Below are 26,737 nucleotides of genomic sequence, written 5' to 3'. Positions count from 1 at the left end.
TTTCGTAAAAGAATTTCATACCAAAAACTTGTACTGGAACTCCTGTGACATTGCAACTGTGATATATTATATATTACTACACAATATTTTTCAAGATAGTCAAAATAAAAGAGGATACACTCTGTAGTTGTCAATTCTGACAGCATATTCACTATATAAATATATATTTTGGGGAAGTAAGAAGCTTTGGCTTTACCAGATAGGAACTTCAGCCATTATGCTTACTCTGTAGCTATCAGACAGAGAAAGGAGTTCCTGAATGTGCAGTGCTACTACCATATGCAAATTAAACATAGACTTTTCAGGCCCCAATACCTTCAGCATGGATTTTCTACCAAGGTAAATAGTTACCTACTTCTACAGAACTGATACAGTCAGATGGAAAACTGCTACCATTTCAAGCAAATTATCTAATGACAAGAAACAGTACTGTTTTTGCCAGGATCAAACTCTACTTAGATAGCCAAATATAAATTTTATTTTTATTATTATCAGTTTCAAACAGTAGTCATCTGAATGGACTCGCCACTTTTAAGGAAATTGATACTTTTGTAAAACTCTTTTAATGAGTATTTTCAATGTAATAGCAACAATAAATAACCTCTCTTTTCTACTACATGAATTGGTTGACAATTTTTCTTGCTGTTCTCAAAAAAAAAATTCAAAAGTTGTCCGAAATTACAATTAATTTTTACAAAAAATCTATACTATTTGTTGACTGCAAAGCAATATGGATCCAACACACTGCCAACCACACACCATATTTCCACATTTCCTATTTCCCTATTTCCACATACAATCTTCAAAGCTTCTGAAATGAATTAATGAATTAGTTTTAGCAAAAGAAAAAACCATGTATGTGTGAAGAATCCATTTTACTACAATTACGTCTACACAGTAAAAACTTTGAACAAAATTACATCTTTGAAATTCAGCTATTACTGAAAGGTAAATAAAGTTATCTAATAATTATCATCCATTTAAAAAAAAATTTTTTTGACAGCATTTTATTTATATGACACAAACCAAACAGTAATTTTCTTTTCTTGTGCAATTCATATACATTTGGTATATTTCTAAATGTGGGGTATACAGTTTTTCTATGATAATTTTACTTTTTTTGCAATACAATCCAGATGGAGAAAAAAATTATAAAAATTGTCACAATTCAACTAATGAATACAAATGATCAAAAAAGCTAACTTCTTTTAATCTGTTATCTTTTTAAACAGCAGCCATCTGGACCTCACTGGATACCACTTTTTGAGAAAAATTAGAATCTCTGTATATCAGAGAAGCGTGTTAAGAATAATTCATTATTTATATTTTTATAAATGTATCTTACCACAATTTTATACAAGAAAGTACCTATAAAAGAAAAAAAATTGAAAAAGGGGGTACTCGACCAGCAGAGTTTGTGAAGCAAGGGATCACACAACCCATGAAATTCACCTTGGCTATTTTTCCAAAATTTAATTTATTCATTATCAAGTGGTCTGACAATCAGTTGTCTACTCAACACCACCAATGTATACAATAAAGGAAGATTATTCAAAATAAGAATTTATATTAAAGCGCATAGCCCATGTCACAAGAAAGCTTGAGATTTAAAAGCCATCATTATTAACAAGAAGTAAATTATATGTAAAAAGATATAACATAAGTTTAATAATGCATTGATTTTAATTTTCTGCTAAAAATGTACATATTTAAAAAAAAAAAAATTTTATAATTGCACATATATTTGAACATTAACAAAAGCTATATCTAAAATAATCTACTATGACTAGAACTAATGTGGTAAAAATTAAAGTTAATAATTTAAAAATACAATATACATAATCTTGACATAAAAACATGTAACAATAACTGTGATGACAAAACTTAAAATATCAGTTACACAAATGTTATTTGTTATTTCTTCCTAAATTCCACACTATTTTCAGAAATGCAAATGATAAACATAACAAATATTTATAAAAAATTACTTTAATGTAATATAAAAGTATGTTAATAGTAACCAGTAGATTAATACGCAAACAGTAATAAGAGTTACTATAAAATACAAAAACCATTCAATAAAATAAAACTAAATTTGATTATGGTTATAAAATTCCTTAATATTTCTAATGTGGTCATCTATGTATATAAAAGAACATGTGAGCGATTCATAATCAATGCCCAGCAAACGCTACTGAAAATAAATTGATGAAAATTTATGTACATCTTCTTACAGTATAAGTGCACACTATGAAATGATTTTTTGAAATTCAGAGTTTAAATAGTTAAAATGGAAGAACAATGAAATTTATTATTTTTTTAATTTCCCTGTAACAAATGATGATATAACTTGATTTCTGGTGTAAATGAGATACTTCACTTGATTTGGGTTTGCAATACTCTTCAGATAAACATCTAAAAATCGTATTTCGGGTTTTCTGAATTTTAATATTTTAAGGGATAAAAAAATATAAATTGTTTTTTACATTTTGACCACTTTATACCTTACGATTTTATGCTACCGCTACTGAATCAATCTTTTTTAGATTTGGTAACATTGCAATGGTAATTTATGTTTGTAATTCTGATTTTGTATTTCACAAGCGAAGCTATGTTTGTAATTCTGATTATGAATTTTATGAGCAAAGCTGAGACAGGAAATCTAAAAACCAATTACTAAGTCCTGTACTGACCAAACTGAAAGTTGCTCTTTCATTTCATGTATAATTAATCAATACACATGAAACGAGACCGAGACATGAAACTTTTTTAAAGCTGTGTAAACCCGATATTCATTTTGAAACAGCTTTAAAACCCAAATATTCATTTTTAAACACACAGCAATTTACAAAGCCAATGACTATACTAAGGCCATGCACAAGGAATTTCACTACCACTTCAAAATAGGATGATGCGATAGTGTTCCTTTAGCTCATACAATTTACACATTAGTCTGAATTGAATAAACAAGTTTGGCTCTGGAGAACTTAATAGTATAGAGTGAGAACGCCATGTGCATCAAACATTATCAACGTTGAAACTGCTTTCATTAAAAATCCCATAAAACTCAGTTTATTTTTTTTAAAATTTACTCTGTTCAAGTCATCAAAAAATTAGAAGTTTGATCCTTACAGATTACAGGTATGGGAAGAACTCAAATGAGCGATACAATTCTGAAAAAAATTATATAAGTGAATAAAGAGAAAAAATATTTTATTCACAATTTGTGGATGTCAGACGGAATCTTCTTTCAGATGATGTTTTGTTAATAAGAAATTTTCTTAACTGGATAAAGGAAACTGTGTACTATAGTTTTAGTTCACCATATATATTTTCTTATCTTTTGAAGAATAATGAAAACTTTGTGATATCAACAAAGTCGCTCATTATATTACATAATAAAAACAATTTTTGAATAACCTCTTCATTCCAACAAATTAGTTCAACTCACATAAAAAAGTTATATGGCAGATGTTTGATAATCAAGTTCCTAGAATGAAATAACATAACGGTCAAGATGAATGACATATGGCAGCAGAGATGGGATGGTGGACACGTCGGATGCTTGGTGATGTCAAGCAATGGAGCGGCAGACGCCACGGCTCCCTAGATTATTACTTATCGCAGTTCCTGATGGGCCATGGAGGGTTTAGGTCCTACTTGTCAGGTTCTGTCTGGACCATTCCGATGAATGCCCTGTCTGCCATGAGGAGGAAGCCGCATACCATGTGTTTTTTAAGTGCGCAAGATACGATCGTGAGAGAAAAGATCTATTAGATGTTTTACATAAAGAGGATATGTTCACACCAGAAGTGCAAGAAAGAAAGCACTAGGAGACAAACTGGAAGGCTGTCGCTGACTATACCAGGACAGTATAGTCAGTATAGTCAACCTGCAAGGTGACCCGCATAAGAGCTAGATGTTAAAGGACATGAATAATGTGGGCAGACAGGTCCTCGGACGAGTGCTTAGGGGCCCCCCGGGCGTGTGGAGGTAGCCTTGGCGTGATGAAGCTGCGGGCACTTCGCACAGGTGTTGGATGGCAGCTTGGGTGGCTTGGTATTTTAGGTAGGTACTGTATCTGTGAAATGAGTAACAGCTGTGTATAGCTTCTGTGGGTTGTACATATATAATATCTTAGTACATATATAATGTTTAGTTTAGGTAACATGTATGTATCCTATTCTGAATGATAATATGATGTTTAGTTTTAGATATGAAAAAAAAAACTTACATTCTTTGTTGTATTTGGTTAGCTGTATTTGTACACGTATCATGTATAATTTGTATTGTGTTTTGTAGTGACTATTTAATGATCACATGTAAGAATCTGTATTGTATTTTAAACTTATGATCTGTACTTGTAGTATGATATGATGTACGATTGTGTGTGTGGGTGATCTCCCCCTACGTGATGGAATGCATTATTAACTATTGTAGGAAATTTTTTTATTTTGTTGCTTTTTCACATATCAGTTACTTGCGTCGTAGCTTAGTGTTGTTATTACATTAAAATTCGTATTTTTAACGAACTACTGTGTTTAGAGAGTAGTTTGAATTAAGTCAAATTAGGTAGTGCTGTTCTGACAATTGGATTTATTTACATTCTGCCTTTTATAACGTGAAAGGTTAAATTTTATGAAGTTCTGTAATGTTCAGTGTTTTAAGGTTTTATGAAACTTCCAACTGTGTTCATTTAATCTGTATGTATACTCAAATCTAGCAATAGTGAAGCATTGCTGAGTCTGCTAGAATTGCGCGCTTATTGAGAATATTATATTATATTATTACTTATTGAAATAACATTCTAAAGTGTAATTAAAAAATATACATTGTACAAATTTGTAAGGTGCAGTATTGAAGTGAGTATTTTACATGATTTTTCATGAATTTTAATGATGTATACACATTCATTCAATAACAATCAACTTAACCTACAAATTTAAGTTGTCAGTTCTCATTTGATTCTATGCAACTAATGAAGTACTGAACCGCTTTTTGAAAATAAAAATGTAAATTTGTAAAATTAATTATAACATTTATAAAATTAAAATATAAGTTACTTATAATAATTATAGTTTAAAGTATATTTAAAAAACTGAAGTAATTTTTGTAGCTGATTAATTTTAGAAAAACTTTTCTACTAAAATTGTTTTTAATTTACAATTATCTAAAATTTGGTAAAATAGATGTTAAAATAAAGATTGAGAAAAATGATAAAAATTTTAACTACATTGTTTTTTTTTACAGTACTTTAATTTTTTTATTAATGGATTAATTAAGCTATCACATCGTTATGAAACTTCAAAATTATTAAATAAAAAAAAAAAAAAAATGTAGGAGGTACCTTTTTAGAATGATCTTAAGTGAAAATTAGCAGTAATATGGATGAAAATTGATTAATTACACTAATTATTAATTTTACAATTCAATTTTTTAATTCAATTTTCATCAGACATCTCAATATTTAGTGAAAATTAATATTAACCATACTACACATAATTAATCACGAAGAACAATGCCACGTCAGGATAACGTCTATCAGATCCGCGCTAGTTATAATTTAAAAAATATTTGCAACACATGTAATATGACATTAGATTTCTGTTCAAACTGTAGTTACCTGAATTACATAACATTCAAAATCTTGCAAAAACTTTCAATATCAACATATAAAAATATAGTAATGATAAATATAATTTTTTCAATGTAGTTAGTGACAGGAAAAAATAATTTTTTTAAGTAAATGCAAGTAATTAATTTTTAATTAAATTCTACATAAATACAGACATATAAAAATAAATAACATAATACAGTTATATAAACTTTTATAAAGGTATGGAGTTCAGATGGCATATTAATGTGAAGACATTTCCTTGATAAAATCAGAATTGGGAAAATTCAATTTTTTCCCCTGAATATAAATTAATTCTTATAATACCATCTTTATTCACTCAACTGTTGCTAGATCCGTGAAGTTAAAATTGTTAACTCCTGGATTTTTCCTTTTGATTATTTCACGGATTGAATTTGCTTCCATGAGGATACAATTTTTTACAAGATTTTCAGATTAATATCTTTTATTCAATCAGTTCATAATGTAACTGAATTGACTCTTAAATCTGGTACTACATCATCACCCCACTTCCATATTGCAGAAGCTATTTCATTTCATCACAGACCTGCTTTTGACTCATTTCTCCCTCAATCATAAAAATTACAAATAATTTCATTTCTCTTGGTTTGGCAGAAAAAGCAGCATCATATCTATTTTTGGCAATGAAGATAAGTAAAGTTATGAATTAAAACATAATCATTATTCAACAATTTTATTTATTTTTTATTGGTAAATGAAAAAAATAGAAATAAAAAAAAATTATATACCTCAAAAAAGAATGTAAAAAAATAACAGTAACTATACCTTTACTCATAAATTTATTTATTGTCATTGCTGAAAATAGATATGATGCTGCTTTTTCTGCAGAGAGAAATGAAATAATTGGTAACTTTCACGATTGAGGGAGAAACATTACAGTAGGTCCAGAATTTTAAAAATCCAGAAGAAAATTAAATATATCAAATCCATGACTAGATCTTTTTTATACAATTACCTGATCTGAATTTCTTTATATAAAATCATAAACTGTAAAATCGTGAAGGTCCATAGTTTTATTTTATAAATGCTATGACACTTTGTCAAGAGGAGTGTTGGAAGACAAGACACTTCTTTTAAACAGAAGTTATTTAATTTCTTCAGTTAAAACTCTGTTAGTATTAATTTTAAAAAACTTATGTCAATATGTATCATATCATTTAATATTTTTAATCAGAAATGAATATTATACAGTTTGCCTCTAATAATAAAGTTATCAAAACAGAAAATTACTAACAAATAGTAAAGCACTATTTCAGCATGAAATATATTTAGAAAATCCTGGTTATAAAAATAAAGAAATCTATTATGAACTTATCAATATGAACAAAGAAACTAAAAGGAAAAGGATCACAAAACAAATTAAACAAATCACATCTATTCATTATGACTGTCTGTCTGAAGTGTTTAGTAAAATTTGCAAAACTGTATAGATGAAAAGACATAGAGAGCTCAGATTATATATGAAACGTTTGTTAGTAAAAATGTAAAAAGTGATTGAAAAATGGCTCTACATCCTCATAGTGCTTTTCCATTCACAATGATGGAGCACGGTACTTTCTTAAAAGTGATTAATCTCTTATTTTTAGATGTAAGACATACTATCATAAAGTATTCTTTAACAAGTGGCAAAAATTTGAATAGGAAATTCCAATAACTCAAACTTTGAAAAAGTGAACGTAGTGGTATCCTTTATCTTTAATGTACTGATATAATATTTATAAAAGTCTCAGTCATATTTTGTCATTGTGATGGAACTAATTTCAATGTCTTATTACATTTATCTATTGTTAAAGCAATTTTTGCTGTTGATGTATTGTGGAAAAACACAGTTGGAAGTAAGCCTCACATTCAGAAGTGTTTTCTCACCAAGAAGAAATCTTGGAACCAAATAACATCAATTGTTAGGATAATGTGTCTTTTATTTACATGAAAATAATTGGGCTAATTCACATATAGTATGAGTGATCCAGTTCACTCATTCAGAACGTATTATATACTAGTTTACCACAAACATATATCTTAAATTAGTAATCAAATCATTGATATCAGCAAGTAAACATTATCAGTTACATAACTGAAAACAATTTATCAGTAACTTCCATAAGATATAACAATAAATCAACAAATCAGTATATATAATTACTAATAAAGAAATACTTGTAGACTAAAATCTTTAACAAAAGTAATTTGATTAAATAGAAGCGGAAACAAATTTGTGCAGCCAATTGTAATTAAAAACTGAACACAACGATTTAGATCCCATTTCATGGAAAACTAAACTTAATCTTCAATTACTCTTCACAATTCTGCAGCAGCTATCCTGTTCAATAAAATGCAAAGCAGCACTAAGAACTTTTATTCTATTTTATGATGCCCATTTTCAATTTCTTTCTTCTTTTTAATTGGGTTCTTTTTACATTCATTATACAAATTATTTAAATCAAAAGCAGCTTTAACATTGTCCTGGAAAAAATATTTAAAAAAAATTAAAATAATTTTATTTTTTGATTTCACACACACACACATTTTGTTATTAATGATATATTTTATTATTATAACCATGGAAGCCCTAAGCCAAAATGTGTTAAGGTTCATGCCAAGATATAACTGAGCCTTAAACATCTGAATAGGATGAGAGGAAAAAGATGTTCAATAAGACCAACACAAAGGCCTATTGCAAATTCAGAAGAAAATTAACATAGGGTAGATAATAGAAGGAAAAGGACTTGTTTAGATCAAGACTGAGAGGGCATGATGAGAAGCTCTTTTCAAACCTTATACCCAGTAGGTAGAAGGAAAAAAGTAAGCGAGTTAAGTAAATAATCATTTTTATCTTCTTAAAAAGCATTCATTACATTATTAGAAAACTTGGTCACACACAATTTTAGTATGTTTTTACACAAAGCACTTACAAATTTATTCTTTCTACTTAAATAATTAACAAATACTATTTATTCTACAATATTTTATTTCTGTTATTTAAAATGATACCTCTCACTCCCTATACTACAGTCTCCAACAAGTAGTCGGCTACTGGTCATTTATTTCTGTGATAATTCAGTAATAATGCAGAAGAATAAAATCAATAAAATATCTGTGTACATATATAATTGTAAACTAAATTTATGAAAATCACAAGTTCTCAGATGTATTTATTTAATATGAAAAATTAACCATAAAATAGACCAAACAAGTGTTTATGTACTGTAACAAATAAATGAATCTAACCTCTGAAAAGAAGAACCTTTGTAACTTTCCTTTATTATCAGCTGTTGGTCTACGTGATACTTCTTTTCCATCACGAAACATAATGACTGTTGGCAATTGTCTACTCAATGATGAATCACTTATATGATGCTTTTTGGCAGCATCAGGATATCTTCCAACATCTATTTTACCAAATTTCAAATTATCTAAATAGTACCTAAAAAAAATTAAAAAATGCAATTAGTAATAACATTAAAAAAAGTTTAATAATTTTCCAGACAGTCTGAGACATAAGATTATCTTCATTTACAAATTACACATCTACAGATCTCTAAACATTTAAAAGTAATTACAAAGGGATTAACAGTTATACAGTTAATAAAAATTTTATTCTAAGACTTTCAAGTTATTTTTGTAGTTCAACCTTTTTGATCTAAATACTTGGTAAACTAAATATTGCCTGCATAAGGGAAGTTTCTAAATCTAGGGAGTGTTCATTAAATGTAAAGTACACAGTAGATATTCTAAAATCAAATGGAAACTAAATAAAGGTAACAAAAACAACTGGGTCAGTGTAAAACAAGATTTAGGCCATTTTAAGTAAAATAACAAAATAAATGTGCAATACTGAATTCTAATTAAATAGGTGAACAAAAAAAAAACTAATTTGGATCTGAGGTAAAGTAGGCGAATTAGAATTTAGTATATTTTTATGCTGACTCTTAAAATGAAATCAGTTTTACTTCATCACCCTCAGATTTTTAGTTATGACCCTTTAAAATATTGAGAAACTTCTTAAATAATAGAATACAAAAATAATAATATAACTCAAATTTTTATCTTAGTTTGCAGACATTTATGTTTATCTTAATTTTTTTCTTATTTTGCTTTTGTGTTCAGTGAAATCTCTTTTTATCATCTAGCAGTAGTCATTCACCATAGATTCATCCAATCTGCCTTGATAATATTGTTCCATCTGTAATATATCTTGGTGGAACCTTTGTCCTTGTTCATGATGTCATCCAAGTTTAAAGGGAAAAAGTTGAAATTTAGGCTGCATTCTGCAACCTACATTTTTGTAATTCATTTATAAGCTGATTCATGGCTTTAATTTGTAAAAAAAATATATTTTTACAAATTAATTTCCATATTTGTGGCGCAATGAATATACCCTCTTCTAATTTGGCTTCACATAATTGTGAAAAAACCTCAGTCAAATATTTAAAAATGTCTATATCTTTATCTAGTGCTTTTACCAAATTCTTCATCAGGCCTAGTTTTGTGTAGAGGTGGTAAAATAATACTATCTGCTTTAACAAGGGGAATATTGACAGCATTTTCCTTTCCTGGGTGAAGAGTTTCTCTGTAGCCCAATTACCCCACAAACACAAGAAACATATTGTAAAGCTACTCTGGAGACTGAGAAGAAACCCTATCACTTTCAGGTCAACAATGATTTGCAACGAGTGTTCATCATAATTAATAGCTTTTAAAATTTTTGACATACTTTCATTCTTACAGCATGTGCTACCAGTATAGAAGAAAACTTATTCGAGTTATGCAAGAACATAACTCGACATAAGAAGCCTTTAAGCTTCTTTTTGATGAGTCTATAAATAAACGCTAATCATGAATAACATATTCAATGTTCAGTTCAGACATTAGATCCCTACGATCATGGCAAGAACAAATTAAGTCATCTCTTCTAAAGTATTTCAGTAAATTTTCATTTCGATTTCTATATACTGAAATTTATATCTTTTTTTAATAAATTCCATTCTTTACAATGTGAGCCAAGGAGTTCTACATGTTGTTTCAATAAATACAAGTCATGAATTAGGTCGCTCAGTTCGGCTTGTGTGATGAGATGAAGTTCAGTATTTGATTCTTCTGGTATTACTGTCTATCGAAGTTGAGGATTCATCGGTTAAGGCTTCTGGGAATCAGAAATTTTGTTCCAAGAAATTGAAGCAGTCAGAAACAGTAAATCAACACCATGAAATACTGGTCTCATAGCTAAACGAATATTTGGGTATGCAATATTGCTTTTACTGTTTGAATTGAAACCAGTAACATTTGTTAAGCAAAAACAGCAGTCATATCATAATGGTTAGTAGGCTCTCAGCCAAATCATAGGTACACCAGAAGGCAAATACTCTTTTTTCCTTTTAACCACAGGGTTAAATTAATGTAGCACTTGATGCTTGCTACATGTGGAAACCACGATTTTCTTGGTCTCCCAACAGACAGTCAAAATAATGTTTGTAAGCAGTTTTTAACAGATTCGATACTGATTTTTATTGACTTTTCATGGTGAATTCTCCGCAAACGTAACAAAAAATATTTTTACAAGCCCATGTTTATTCAATGTAAAATTCAAAATGTTTTAATGAATGAAAGTAAATTGAAATATTACAGATATATTTACATAATTATAAAAATAATTAAGTTTTAATTTAAAAATACTTCATAAAATTGTTTATCGTGAAATGCAATAAAACACAGAGCGAAACACACGCGCGCGCACACATACACCTTAACAAATCTTGATGTTCAAGATTTACCAAAAGTTTTTTGTTCTGTCAAAAAAATCTTTCACTAGTTTATGGCATCACTTATGAAAAAATCTTTTTAAGTGTATGATAAAACCACTACCACAACTAAAGAACACAAATTATACCAAGAGCTGAACTCATACTGAAGAAGATTTCATCATGTTGAATTTCTCATTACTTGACTCACTGACATGTCTATAAATGTCTGGCTTGACATGAAATGACATCATTCAACTGTTATGTATCAATTAATATAGGTCTACAGTATGGATCAGAATATAGATCAGATGTTAAGAATGTTACGCGCAAATACCACATAGGACACCTATTCCCTTTTCAGTTCCAAATTTTATGTTGACCAGTGTTATAATCAATTTAATTATGTATTTCAAATACAGTGTCCATAACATTATGCTAGTGTTTCAGTCATAGCTTTGGAATAAAGCATAACATGAGGTATGAAGTACCTCCGCAAAGTGAAAAGCAACTTTTAAGTTTTTGATGCGTAAAACAACATGTGCTAGTACCAGTACACAGTATGCCGAGTATGATGATGATCTCTGTTCAATGAAGAACCACCACATGAAAATAATATTTTTTGATGGGATAAATTCACAGAAAAGTGGAGCCTACTGAAGCCCAGTGCGAACAAATTATTTACGTAGCCTGAAAAAATCAATGCATAAGTGTTCTGTAGAGCAAGTGATCTAAAAACAATTGTTTACAACAATTTAAACAAACAACTATGTTTTACTGATTATAAAATTAAGGTTCATGAAATTTACATAAAATTTATCAACAAGCAGAATTAAACAATTTGAATTTCTGAGTAGCTTAGATCATGATGAGGAATTTTTAAATAAATCTGTTTTATGTGATGAAACTATGATTCATATTTCTGGATGAGTAATTCAGCAAGGTGTGGTGCTTAATTAGATGAGAAGGAACTATCGGTCACTTCTTTTTTAATAAAAAAAAACTATAACACGGAACAACTTCCTAGGTATGTTAGAAAGGTATGCAGCGGCCCAAAACTAGAGAATTCCATTTTCCAGTTAGATAGACTCCTCCACATTTTGCTACATTCATGAAGTATTAGCTAAATGAAACATTTTCTTAGTGATGGGTTAGACAAGAAAGGTAGATAGCCTGACCTTTACATTTTACACCTAAAGATTTTTATTTGTGAGATTATATATAAGCTTTTTCTGTTTAAAAAGAAATCTGGATCATTTAAAGGATTGGATCACTGAATTCTATTATGTTTCTGTTAGATTTTGTTGCAAAACTATGACTATTTGAATTCCAACACAAACTCTACAGTAATTGCAATACATACATCTAAATTATTAGTTAAAATTATCTAACTTTTGAAAATACAGTACCTATTAACTAAATATAATTCATTTTTTTTTAAACATGTGAGTGGCACAACAAAAATATAACTTCAATACCAATCAATTATTTCTTAACTACAAGCTTATAAAATATTATATTTAAAAATTAAATATATATTTAAAAACTGATCACTTCTAAATTAAAAAAAAGGCTAATATGTAAAATATTGAATAATTTAATCATAAAAGTATTATACAAGGATTTAAGTTATGAGATTTACAAAAAAATAATTTTTGTTTAAAAAGATCTGTTACATATGTTTTCTTAGATCTCTTTAATTTTAAAATCTGCTCTTTGGTGAGTGTTATTAACTCACTTATATTACAATTATTTATTTAATAATTGTAAAGCAAAGATATAATTTTTAAACATGTGAAGGTTTTATAATCCTTGTAATGCTTGCAGCAAATTTTGGTAAACAAAGTGTGATTATTCTTTTCAATTTTGGTTTTTTCCTCTTCTTGTTCATTACTGTTGTCAACAGCTCATTTTGTTACAGAATTTTTCAAGACAAATTTACAGCAGTGAAAGAAAAAATCTTCCTTTAAAAAAATTTTTTGCATTTAATAAAAACCAAATAAACTCTAATGAAAAAGAATAGTTAAGCTTACTTAAAATGCTTGTGTTCTAAGTAACTAAGTTTTGGTCGATATCAGGATAATCTTGAAGCAAATTAAAATGATTCTCAAATTCTGATAAGTAATCATGAGGCTATATTCTATTTCTTTTGAATTAAGTGGTGCATTCTACTTCTGTTGCAATTATGTAGCTATACTCTTTTTTTTTTAATAATGAGCCACTAACTCCTTGCAGAAGTTTGCTTATCTGAACCAGTTTTTCAAGCCAAGTGATCAATAACTTTCTTGTCATCAATGATTTTTTATTACTAGCCTAACTGAAGCTTACTGATTAAAAAATTGAGTTCTAGCTGCATTTTATTTAAGGTTGAAAGGTAAAAAAAGAATTTATTTTGAATGCCTCAAAAACTATAAATCCTATGCAATCCATGTATTTGTTTTGAATTCCTGTCAAATTTGGAGCAACTTTCTAAGACCAAAATTGATAATAGTTTTATAGCCCTTTGAAATATTATGATCTTTTTAACTTCCTTTTAATTCATTTTTCAAATTAAATTTTAGACAAATAACTTTTTAATAAAGCCTCAGATCAAAAAAATGTTTCAAATAAAAGTTGTAGGGCTTTCAGTTCTTGATAGCTTTATTGCACTCTATAAGACTAAAATTCATGAAGTTTTGGTTGTCTGAGAGTTAAATGGCACATTTAATCATTTATAAATGTTTATGATCAACACTCCTGTTTTTTTTTCAAAAACATCCCCTCTCAACTTTCTACTTTTAAAATTTCTGAAATATGACAGTTTAAAGTTTTTTACGACTTTCAGCCTCTTGTAGGCAGTAATATAGAGAGTGATTACAAATTGCATTTTTTGGAAGATGATTCTACAACCAAAAGTAAGAAAAAAGTTCATATAAACATTAGCGAGTTTCGGCTTGTGAAACATTTACCTCTGTGAAATTAAACCATACTAAAAAACTTGTGATACAAATCAAAGGGTAAATTTGGTACTTATGGATTTTAATCTAATAAATTAAATAAAAGTAGTTCCAGACCTCTGTCTCACTTAGGTTTTAAGAAAAACAGAATAAAACACGAAAAAGTTTTGTCAGAAAGTATACTTTTTAGGTTTAGAATAAAATAGCTTTGTTAATTTACCAATAAACAAATAAAAATTTCTAGTTAACTTTGTATCGAATTTAATTCTGATAAAAGTCATAATGTCAGTTAAAATGAAACACAAATTTGAGAAGTTCAACTTTAATTAGAAATAAAACACAAACTGGATCTGAAAATGATATGATTTCAAACAGAACAATTTTCATCAATGCTTGAACAATATAACAAAAAAAAAATTTATAAATAACAGAAAAAAATGAATGAAGAATAGATTTAAAGAAAAATAAAATTTACATACTTTTTTTTGGTTTTTCAAAAAATAATTAAATATCAAAATGGTTACTTGATAAAGCTGCAAAAATTTCTTCAAAGCAGTTGCTCAATGTGGCTGCCATTCTGTTCATTGCATAGTTCAGTTCAGCAAATTCATGCTAGCCAGGCATGTCTAATAATATCATTATTATTCCTATTAGTAGCTCAAGCGTCTATTATAAGATGTCTTATTCCTCTTGCGTGCCAATATGAGCAGAATAAACTAACTACTTCATCCAATCCCAAAGGAAAAAGTCCACTGGTCAGAGATCAAGAAATTGATGTGGCCATGTTACTGGTCTGTTTCGACCAATTCATTGCTTACTAAATGTGTTACTTAAACGATTCATTACATCACAACAGTAGTGAGCAGGTCATCACTGAAACCACATCTGCACTCTACCTGCAAGTGGAATATCTTTCAAGATATAATAAAGTTTGCAAAAAATGCAAGTATCGCTCTCCACTTAGCCTTAGTGGTGAGAAAAAAGAGCCAATGAGCTTATCACTAAGAAGACCACAACACACATTAAATAAAAAAGTGCACTGGAAATTACTTAAAGCAGTCTCATGGGGATTTTCCCATATTCCCAAGTGTAAATGTTTTGATAATTTACAATGCCATTTCTTGTAAAACAGGATTCATCAGTAATTAGAATATTGTTTAGGAAATCAGGACGATGTTCACATTTTCTAATTAACCATCAATAGAATTTCATTTGTTTATCAAAATCAGGTGGTAATAACTCTTATACATGTGTTGTATGGAATGGGTATAATTATTGCACCTGTAACGTTTGCCATACAATTGTTTGCAAAACATGGAAGCGTTGCGACAACTTTCTGGTGCTTGAGGTGGGACACATAACTGTATCGCATTCAACATTGCTTCTTCAGCGTTGGCATTTCTCACAAAATGCTCACGACCTGCATCAAATCATTGTAGTTTAAGCATATCTGTTTCTGGAACTCACCTCTCCAAAGCCTCACAAATGTTTTACGATCTGGTACTCTTCGATAATTTTTCCAGAATTCAAACATAGCATCGATTAGCTAATTTATTGTTAATTTACTTTATCATAAATTAACAATATGTCTATCAACTCTCCAAATGAAAACAAATTTGTGGTTTCACCCCTGTGAATGACTGACTGAACCATAACAGCACAAACACTGCTCAAATAACTATTCAAATGCTAGACACTAAAATTAATTGTTGATCAGCTGTTATAGCCAACCTTTGAAAAAATAAACATTTTTCATGCATTTTAAAAAATGTCTTTCAAATTTATTTTTATAATTTTTAGCATTTGTATGTAAATTGTTCTGTTTAAAATCATATCACTTTTCCAATCCAGTTTGTATATTTCGTTTCTAATTTAAGTTGGAACTTTTCAAACTTATATTTAATTTATTTGATATTTACATGGATTTTCTCAGAATTAATTTCTCTACAAAGTTAATTAGAAATTTTTGTTTATTGGTAAATTAACAAAATTATTTTATTCCAAACCTGAAAACGTGTATCTTCCGACAAAATCTTTTCATGTTTTACTCTGTTTTTCTTAAAACCTAAGTGAGATAGAGGTCTGGGACCACTTTTATTCAATTTTTTAGATCAAAAACCATAAGGAAGCACTAGATTTACCCCTTGATTTATACCCCAAGAATTTTAATATGGTTTAATTTCACAGAGGAAGCAAAATGCTGAGCTAAATGTTTCACGAGCCGAAACTCACTAACGAACCCCATTTTCTGACCTATGTTTATATGAACCTTTTTTCTTATTTTTGACTGTAGAATTTTCTCCCGAAAGAGTGCCATACAATTTCAAATCAGCTATATTTAAGCTTACTTTTTATAAATGAGAGGAATGATCAAAACATTTTGCCCATAGAGCTAAAAATATCAAAATAAAATCTAATAAATAAATAGGAAATTTTAAATTATAATAGGAAATTTGCTGATGCACTGAATACAATAGATCTAATTAAGTTTACAGATCTCATTCAAAATTTAATAACAATTATAAATAAAAACACAAAAACAATCTGTCAAGTCCGGCGACTAGTCTAATGTCCGAAGCCGGAATAATGCCACTACATTATAGAAGAGAGATCCTTTTAGTAAGATATGCAGCAAACATATGGGCCTATCCTGCCCATATAAATAATAAACTTTTCAATAACCATCCTATGGCTGCATTATACGAACGTCGTGCTACCTATTCCAGACCAGCCGGAATTAGGTACCACGAATTAAGAAGATCACCAATTTACATTTTTACTGTGATTTTAATAAAGAATTAGACCCACAAAAAAAACAAAATTTGAGACTTAATTTTTTAAAAGTGAAGAACCATACTACAACAGAAAATGCTATTAATAAAAATTGATTAAAAAGAATTACTTAATTTTCATTAAGAGACAAAAAACAAATATAAAAAATTTTGAGTGTGGAGATTTACAGAGAATGGTTTACTCCTTATTTCGGTTATAAACGTAACCGGGTAAACTACAACAGGAGTAAAAATCTATCATTCAAAAAAATAAAGTACTAAAAAATAATACTCAGCAAACAATAAGTTATAACAAAGATATATATTTAAAATAAATAATTTATTTATAAAAAAAGTTTAACAATTGAGAAATGAAAATTTAATATGTATTTGTGTAAAATTTAGGAAGTTTATTGTTCCCTAAATTAACAATAAATTAATGTATTGATTGGTGCTGGCAGGAGTAACTTCCTAGCCAAAATCTGTATTGTATTGTGAATAAACAAGTACATTCTAGACTGAAGACTAAAGTTTGGTAGCACACAGGTTGCTTTTAAAAAAATAAAATTATTTCCTTTATAACATAACTTCATGTTTTGAGCATTTAAATTTATTGTTAAATATTGAAATATTCATTAAAATTTAAAATGTGCTAGCTCAAGCTTTTGAGGGTCACAAAGGATGACATGATAAAGAAACACGTGAAATTTCAAATTTTTATCTAGTCATTTTTGTTTCATAGAAGTTTTAATTTGACATTCCCAATATCGAAATCTCCTTTCCCATGCCAGTAATAATTAAATTTCACCAATTTTTTATCTTTCTGTATGAATTTAAGTAAATAACAATTTTCTTTAAAATAAGAAAAAAAGGTAATATAAGATAAAAAGCTACTACCATTGAATGTCCTCAAAATTATGAAAAAAAGTATTATTTATGCAATTTCAAATTATTTAAGAAAATATCTTACTCAGCAGATAATTGTGCAAATACTGGAGCAAAATTAGCACAGGCAGGATTCCAGGCAGTATAAAATGTAACAAGCCATGTCACTCTCTTGTCTCTTTGCAGTTCTTCATCTAGTCCACCAGATGTACGGAAGTATATTATATTTTCAGGACCAGAATATGTTGGTTCTGGTAGTAGTAAACCAACCACTACAAGACAAAAATTATTTAATAAAACTTCATAAAAATTAATTACCTTAAAATAGTTTTAAGTAATATTTATCCAAATAATATGTTAAGTTTAACAAATAATATCTCAATGGTATCTAATAAAAACAAATTGTAATGAGGCATTAAAAAAAAGAAAACTACTTTCTAAGAGGTTGAATTAATTAACCCTTCCATCCAATATTTTCTCACTACGTCCTTGTGATTGCTGCCCAAGTCTTCTTGGAGTAGGCCAAGCTCTCACTCTCTCAGTTACAAGATATTTCACCAAGCTCATTCTGAAAGCCAACTGGCTCATTAATTTTTTATGATGTTCTTTTTGAATTTGTTGATACGATAGATAAGAATTTAAAATACAAATTTTTAGAAGCCAGAAAATACTTTGGTTCGCCTAGTAAATTGGTATGAAGCAATAAAGTGGTTGCTCTGATCTACAGCTCCCATGTGTTTATATAATCTACAACAGCACGCGGCTTTGAGACTGGTGGTTTATTAGGCCATTTGCTGGGAACACTAATTACATCTGACTTTCTTCCCTTCCAATAGGTATTAAGCATGTGCACTAGTCTTATCCTTCCAAGAAACCACCAAAACATATCCTTTTCTATGTAAAATAATATCATTTTTCTTAATTTTTTGGTTAAGATTTTTAGATGAGGTGGCATTTTTTCCTAGCTGGCATTACTGTGCCTGTCAGGTGACAGACACAGTAACTGACCTAAAGTTCTTGTGCTAATTCAGGACTGGTGTAGTACCTGTCAGTATACACATGTAGTTTCCAGTAGTACGGTCTTTCATAATTACAGACTGACAAAGTGATATTATTATTTGAGTTGTTTTTAGAAGTGTTGAATCAAATTTAAGATCTTGTTTTCCAAAATATGGCATAAAATTATAAATATAACTATTACAGCAGATGGATAGAATCGAAGTTTGATTCCAAATTTTGTTGGTTTTTGAGGCACATAAACCCTAAAGCTTAGTTTCCCTTTGAAAGAGATCATGCTTTCATTTACTGCTACTTTATTACTAGGCATATAAGTTAGTCATTTTTCATACATGTTTAAGAACAGGTTTTATAAGAAAGAAATGATACCTTTTGTATCTCCTTTTCCATGTTCGTGGTTGAAGTGAAAGTTCCAAAAAATGTTTAAAAATTCGTCCTTTTTAAAAACAGCCATGTAAAATGGAATTCGACTTTCCCATTTTGAAGCAAAGTAAGATTTGAGTTGGGGCAATGGCATTGTACCCATATTTATTACTGTGTACAGAAAAGCTTCTAGGTCAATAATAGACATTATCCCATTTCCTAAGCCACGAATGCGGAGAGAGCCATTGCGCTTTTTCTTGTTAGCAAAAAATTTTATTTTAAGTGCAAATTAAATTCAATAGATTATTGCTGAAAATAAATAAAAATAATCAATTGGTAATGAATTGACATCAAATTCCATTGGCAAAGTAGCACGGTGGTTTATATTACAGACAGGTATAGTAGTATTTGGAGGCCCTGGATCATTATTTGAAACATTATTCCATAGGTTAGGCCTACCTGGAATATTTTGCTGTTCTCTTACATCACTATGAACATCATTACTTCCATCTTCACTCAAATTATGTAAAAGGTTGTCTTCAAAGTCAGTAAACACATTATCATCCACAATTGCACTTGAAAAGATAGTATCCATCATACCAAGTACAAAGTCATCAAATTCAGTCATCAGGATGCGCCATATTTGTAAAATAAATCACACGAAAAAGTAAACACTAATACAAATAACTAAAAACTAACACTGTACATATTTACAAAATTTAACTAAAAAACATTAAGAAATAATAAAATAGATCTGTAAACATAATCTCATTCAACAATAAGAGTTGCATGTCTCAACTAATATAAACAGTTATGCTACCATGACTCACAACAGCCTACTGCCTACTGCTCAGAATGGGAGTGGAATATTCTGTTAGAAGCACACTAGCTGCCTTGTCCTGCTGGCCAATTGGGGTGTAAATAACTCTAATTATGCGTAACTGGCGAGCAGCATCAAAACAAAATAGTAAACAAACATTCTCCTACATTCTAGCGGCAATTTTACAAACTAGAAATATATTAATGCTTACCAATGAGACTGAGCGATATATTCAGTCTATAGAGTTATGAGATAGAGATAATTGGCAATTGGATACATTTTGCTTACCATGTACATAGGGTTAATCAAAGAAATTATAAACATACACATAGGAAAGCAAAAGTAAAGACTACAGTGCAACCGGAAAACATCAGTAGTTACAGCAGTTAAAGGTTAGGTTTTCCCTTAATTATACCCATAGTTAATTAAAAGAAATAAATGACAACAATATAATTAACTGCTAGATTGCAGGATCTGATCTAAGCATTTTTTAATTTTGCATAGAAATATGAATGCAAAATTGTAAATTATCCTAACGAAATTAAAATTTGAGTACGAGTGAGTACAAATATACATCACACAGGAAGAAGAACTATACTAATTCTTTCAGTTTAAAACATTACAGTAGTACCTCCTACTTTCATACAGAAAGCAATAGAGGAAAGTTCATTTCTACTGTTGCTAGAAGCCCATTCCTTTCTTTCAATATCTGTGATGACTAGACATTATCCCTTATCCATTATTTTTCTATACTCTTTATTTATTTACTTATCTTTTTTTTAATTTTTCATTATCTATTTTTTTACTAAATTTATTTCTGCTACCAAAAGGATATGATCACTATCAATGCTAGCTCCTGGTAACCCATGTGCCTTTTTTATCATATTTTTTAATCTTTTTTACACAATTATATGGTCAATTACATTATATTTTTCATCTCCTGATGATTTCTAAGTGTAAAGTCTTCTTTTGTGGTTTTAAAATAATTTGTTATGAATACATTTTTTCAAACCTCAATAAGCCTATCTTTCCTTTTATTCTGCATGCCCAGTTCATAATGTTTTATTACCTGACCTTCCCTTCCTTCTACTGCAGCATTCCAAACCCACTATTGTCTACAGCAGTCTTTTTATTTTATTTCCATAATCTTCTATTTTTATTCTTAAATTATCTTAATCACTTCATCATTATCATACCGACTAGTCAGTATACACACTTGTATTAAAAATAAATTTGATAAGTTCATTCCAACCCTGACAACAAATATCTGATCATTAGTAGAATTTATCCTATAAAAAAATTTTCCCGGTTATTAATTTACAATGATTTTAATGTAATCTCTTCCTTCTTTATTAGTGCATTGTAATATCATTGTGCTCAACTTTTCTTTCTTTTATATTACTTAATCCATTTATGTCAATTTTGTTTACTATCATCTCTCTTTTTAAATGTTCTCATTTACCTACTTGCAGAAGTATTTTATGTCCAATGTTCCTATTTATATTTTCTTTATTTCTAGAAGATAAAATAACTGCACTATAAACTAACTGCTCCCATTGCTCAAGTTGCTTGTCCCGGATATCTGAATGGGAAATGATTTTATTACTGGAAGAATAAAACTATGTCATGATGATAAAACTTGAATACTTATTGGATAGTGAAATTTGATTGCGCTCCATCTATACATCAGCTGTCCCTAATAAGGGGATCTGATTTACAGAGGCCATCCCTAACATGCTTCTGTAGGATACAACTTACTCGTAGTTTGGCAAACTACCACCAATTTAAAGATTCAAAGGGGCACACATGCCCATTACTAATATCACCAAAGTCTCTCACTTCCTAGACTAAGATTGTGCATAAGTGCTACCGGTTTTCCTAACTCTATTTATCTAAGATAAAGTACAACTGCAGTGAATGGTGAAACACTGAGGCAATGAGAGAACTGATGAGTTTGCTACGAAGCAGATAATTCATCTATTTGACAATTGTGAACTTTTAGAAATTAAATTGTATTTTTTAAGTAGACCTATAAGACCAAGCTAGAAATTGACATAAATTATCCAAACAAAATACAGAGGATGATAATTTATAATCTTAATCCTCCTTGGACTGAATTAAAGTCCTCCTGGACTTTTTGATTGGATTGTATATGGAGTGCCATGACGAATGAAGGTACTCATTACCATTACTAGACACAAACCACTCCACAAGTAACTGCCTTATTATTAAAATTTTTGGCGCAATAAAAATTTTAATGTAAATATTTGAAATCAGAATAAAATGAAGGGATGAATTTGATGCAAAAATTCATAGCTAATATAATTTTTATTTTTATTAGTTTATTTCAAGTATATAATTAAACACCATGATGACCAATCATTGCCTCCCACAAGGCTGTAACTAAGCATAAAGACTGAGTAATAATTGCAAAAGAATAGTCATAGTCTTTGTATGCTGCACTGGTGATTGTAATCACATTTTCCTTAAGTGCTTTATTGTTCATAATTAATTTTATTATAATTGTTACTAAAAATGGTGTTTATTGTATTTAGATAGGGTAATAATAAAGTTTTACATGACCACAAAACTTACTGTAATGATAAGATTACTCACCTTGATAATAATATAAGGCATGTTTAAAAAAATTGGACTGGTTGCTAATAAAAGGTGACAATAATAAATCGTATTATGCATATACAGTAGCTTCAACAATTTGTTGTTGTCTGCCTTACTGTCGGGAGTGTTTAATGATGACTGTGACAGTAAATAATCTAGCCAGTTCTGAAATCCAGAGCATGGTTCGATTTCTCAATATGAAAGTTCATAATGCTTCTTAAATTCACTGTGAATTGTGTGAAAGTTATGGGCATACAGTAATGACTGAAGGAAAGATAAGGCAGTGGTGTTGTGAATTTAATGAAGGTTGTACTAATAATTATAATGAATAGAGGACTGCATGGCCTAGAGTTCAAAAATATGACCTATTGAAAAACTGACAACAAAAGTTTAAGTAAACCATCACTTTACAATTAGTATTCTTGCAACAGGATTTTGACACATTTCATATGTACATTGTACAGAACTGTTACTGTTAAACTAAGCTATCATAAATTCTATGAAAAGTGGGCTTAACAAACACTGAATGATATGCAAAAACTCAAAAGATGAAATCTGCACTTACATTTTTGGACTCTTACAACAGACTGGGGGACAAATTTTTTTCACCACATCGTAACTAATAAGGAAATGGGAATTTCATGACTGTGTCTAGTCCAAGCAACACACCATACACTGGTTTCATTCAAGTTCACTAAAGCCAAAATGATTCAAGCAAACTGAGTTAGCATGGAAGATCATGGCATCAATTTTCCAGAACAAAAAAATGTTATTGGTGGATTTTGTGGAGCCTTAACAACAATCATAGCAGAAGTGTACTGTGAAACAATTTCATAACTAAACATACTTTAGAGCTAGTGGCATACATGCTGTCATATGAATTTGTTCTCATTCACCAAAATGTGTGCTCATGCAATACTGTCTGCTCTATTGAGAATATTTGCCAGTGTCTCTCTCACAGCCCAAATCTTGTGGCTATAAGAGTATCATATCTACCTTCACCTAAAAAAAGGAGCTTGGTTTTCAAAGGATTGAGGACAAGAAAAAATTGAAAACAGCAATGTTGAACTGGTTGAAATCTCAGGTGACAAATTTTTGTGAACAGGTTGTTAAAAAGTTTGTTTCTAGAAACAGAAATGCTTAGAATACAATGGACAACTAAATAGAAAAAAATTAGATGTTTACAAATATATAACAGGATATAAATTTTCTTTTACTTTTTCTTTTAACAAACTACCTGCCCTTATTTTTGAAAAATATTTCATTGTGGATTAAAGTTCCACAATATATGAACTTTTTTTTTTAAGTATAGAGAATTTTGTTTTTAAGAATTGGGATACCTTTTCATTCTTTGAATTTATATTTGAACTTGATTATATTTGTATAGGGTATAACTCAAAAAAGAGCAGAGCATTAATTCAATTTTTTTTCTATGGATTTCATATTTCAATTTAGTTAAGCTATGACAGATCTAGACCTTAAAAATTAACTACTCCACTAGACGTTAAAAGTTAACTACTCCAACCTTAAAACACAATTTATTATTTTTTATCAGCAATAATTAGATAAGCCTGAATAAGACCAATTATTACCTACTAAAATAACACAATCGCATAATATAATAAGCAGTAATATTTTGCCAAAAAATTAGTATTTTTTATTTTTTCACAAGCAATAAGCACAATAATATAAGCAAATAAAATTAGATTTTTTCACCTCTAAATTTCATTTTTGCCATAAATCATATTTATTTCAACTTCATCATATTAAACTACAATAACAATAATAAATACCTAGACATAATACCAGGTGAACAACTTAAAACCAAATTTCTGCAGACATGTACACAATTGTGACATGTAACATTTTATGAATTAAATCAAATAATGAAAACATATATTAAATTGAATTCTGTATTTACATTAGCAAACGTTTTCATATTTACCACACTTTTGTTGAATATACATCTTCAATTCATCGATAGTGTGGGAATTAGGTTCATAAACTCTATCCTTCAAACAACCCCAAATGGAAAATCACAACCAGGCAAACATGGAGAAATGGAGAGGCATCTGCCATTTGTTGACAGTTCATTTTTCTGTAAATGCCATATAAGTGCTTGCTAGAGAATTATTTGAACTGACATGTTCAATCACCCCCAGTCCAAAAATATTAACACCACTATATGACTGCCAAAAACAGCACACCATTCATCGATCTTCTAATTATGAAGAGAATATTCAAACATCTGAAGAATTTTCAGTCAACCAATATCAGGTGTTGTGTTAATTAATATGCCCAGATAAATAAAATCATGCCCTGTATGACTTGAAATACAGCATCGGGTCTATCTGTCCATCAACAATGTTTTTTGAAAAGCCAGTTGGAATAATTAAGACATATCAGTCTGTCTGTCCCTTAAGTTGGTTGCATAATTGTTATACGATACAGTTCCAAATTTAAATCATGAAGAATCTTACAGCAAGATGTGTATTTTACACTATTCTGTTGGAAATGGAACAATTCATAAGACAAAGAGGGTTAGTAAAGCTTCTATTAACAAGAATTCGCAACTTTATTGATACATTTGATCCCTCACATGATGATAGAATTGACTTACAAATTAAGTTAAGGAATCTTCTTGATTTGCAAGATAGATATAACATTATTCAATCAAAAATTGAAATGAAATTTGATAGATGATTTATTTTTTGATCAAGAAGAAGTCGAACAAGACTTGTGCATTACAGAATCAAAATTGCAATATTTAATAAATGATACTAATAATAATTAAAATTCATCTAATAAAGAAGTTGATTCAATTACAATGTTTAAACAAACACAATTACAACCAATCAATTACCTGTATTTAGAGGTAATGTGTTAGAGTGGCAGCATTTTTATAAAATATTTATTGACTTAATAAATACTACTGATTTAACAAATTTAAAAATAACTACATTATTTGCATGCTTCGTTAAAAGATGAAGCATTAGCCATCATTAAAGAGCTAGCAATAACTAATGAAAATTATATTATTGCTCTATAATTATTAAAGGTATGATTTGACAACAAATATTTAATTGCATGTCATAATGCTAATTGCATCGTAAGTTCAGATTCCATAAAAATAGAATCTGTAGATATAAAAGAGAATCTGTCTAATTTTATTAACAAAATATCCTCACATGTTAATTCAAGTAAAGCAATGCAACTTCCTGTTAATGCATATGAATTTATCATAGTCTAATTTCTAACATCTAAATTGGATTATAATACTTTAAGATTGTGGAATGAGAAATTGTCAAATCAAAGGTTTCCCAACTTTAAAGACTTTATAGAATTTCTCAACATGAGAAGACAACTTCCAGAAAACGTTAATGAAGTCACTTCAAATATGCGAAAGAATACAAGAAACAATGTCAAAAGTAAATCACTACAATAATTCAACTAAAACTTTTACCAATATTTTACTTTAAATTATAACAAAGAATATAAAGGAAAAAATGTCAGTTTTAATTCAAATTTTAACTTAAACCAATGTTCATTCTGTAATTAAAATCATTACTTATATCAATGTAAGGAATTTTTTAACTTGTCCATTGATGATCATAAAACATTTATGGAAAATAATAACTGTTGTTTTAATTGTCTGCATAAAGGCTATTCCTCTAATCAATGTTATTCAAAAAAATCAAAGTAAGATTTGTACTAAGAAACACAATACACTCATCCATATGGACAAATTTAAAGATTCTAAATTAGAAAGTAATGATTCTGAAATTAATACTTATTATTTATCTAAGAATCAGTTGCAGAGAAAAATTGGTAGAATTCAATCATACATATCATGTGTTGGCAATGTAATGAAGAAAAAGTTAAAAGAACATGATTCATGCTATTCTGGGCATCAACAAATCAAGATGTGACAA

The 26,737-nt window shown here is 29.1% G+C and overlaps 1 protein-coding gene across 2 annotated transcripts in view; it reads right to left on the bottom strand.

Annotated features, from left to right (window-relative positions):
* Positions 1–880: 880 nt before the first annotated feature.
* The window catches only part of LOC142319420 (thioredoxin-related transmembrane protein 2 homolog), a 35,890-nt gene continuing 10,033 nt past the window's right edge, over positions 881–26,737 (bottom strand). Inside the window, exons 3-6 of one of the 2 annotated variants that reach the window (XR_012755194.1) lie at positions 18,072–18,258; positions 8,885–9,080; positions 3,893–8,119; positions 881–3,841 (exon numbers count right to left, since the gene is read on the bottom strand). Coding sequence is in view for 1 of the 2 variants with exons in the window: in XM_075356684.1 (XP_075212799.1) it covers positions 8,012–8,119; positions 8,885–9,080; positions 18,072–18,258 (491 nt within the window). In the remaining variant the exon portion in view is untranslated. Of the gene's footprint in view, positions 8,120–8,884; positions 9,081–18,071; positions 18,259–26,737 lie in introns of both variants that reach the window. The other variant, XM_075356684.1, reaches the window with a different exon arrangement.

The sequence above is a fragment of the Lycorma delicatula genome, chromosome 2, assembly GCF_047948215.1.
Source record: "Lycorma delicatula isolate Av1 chromosome 2, ASM4794821v1, whole genome shotgun sequence".
Lineage (NCBI taxonomy): Eukaryota > Metazoa > Arthropoda > Insecta > Hemiptera > Fulgoridae > Lycorma > Lycorma delicatula.
The sequence above is the reverse complement of the archived record's forward strand: the minus strand, read 5'-3'. Positions and strand labels throughout refer to the sequence as shown.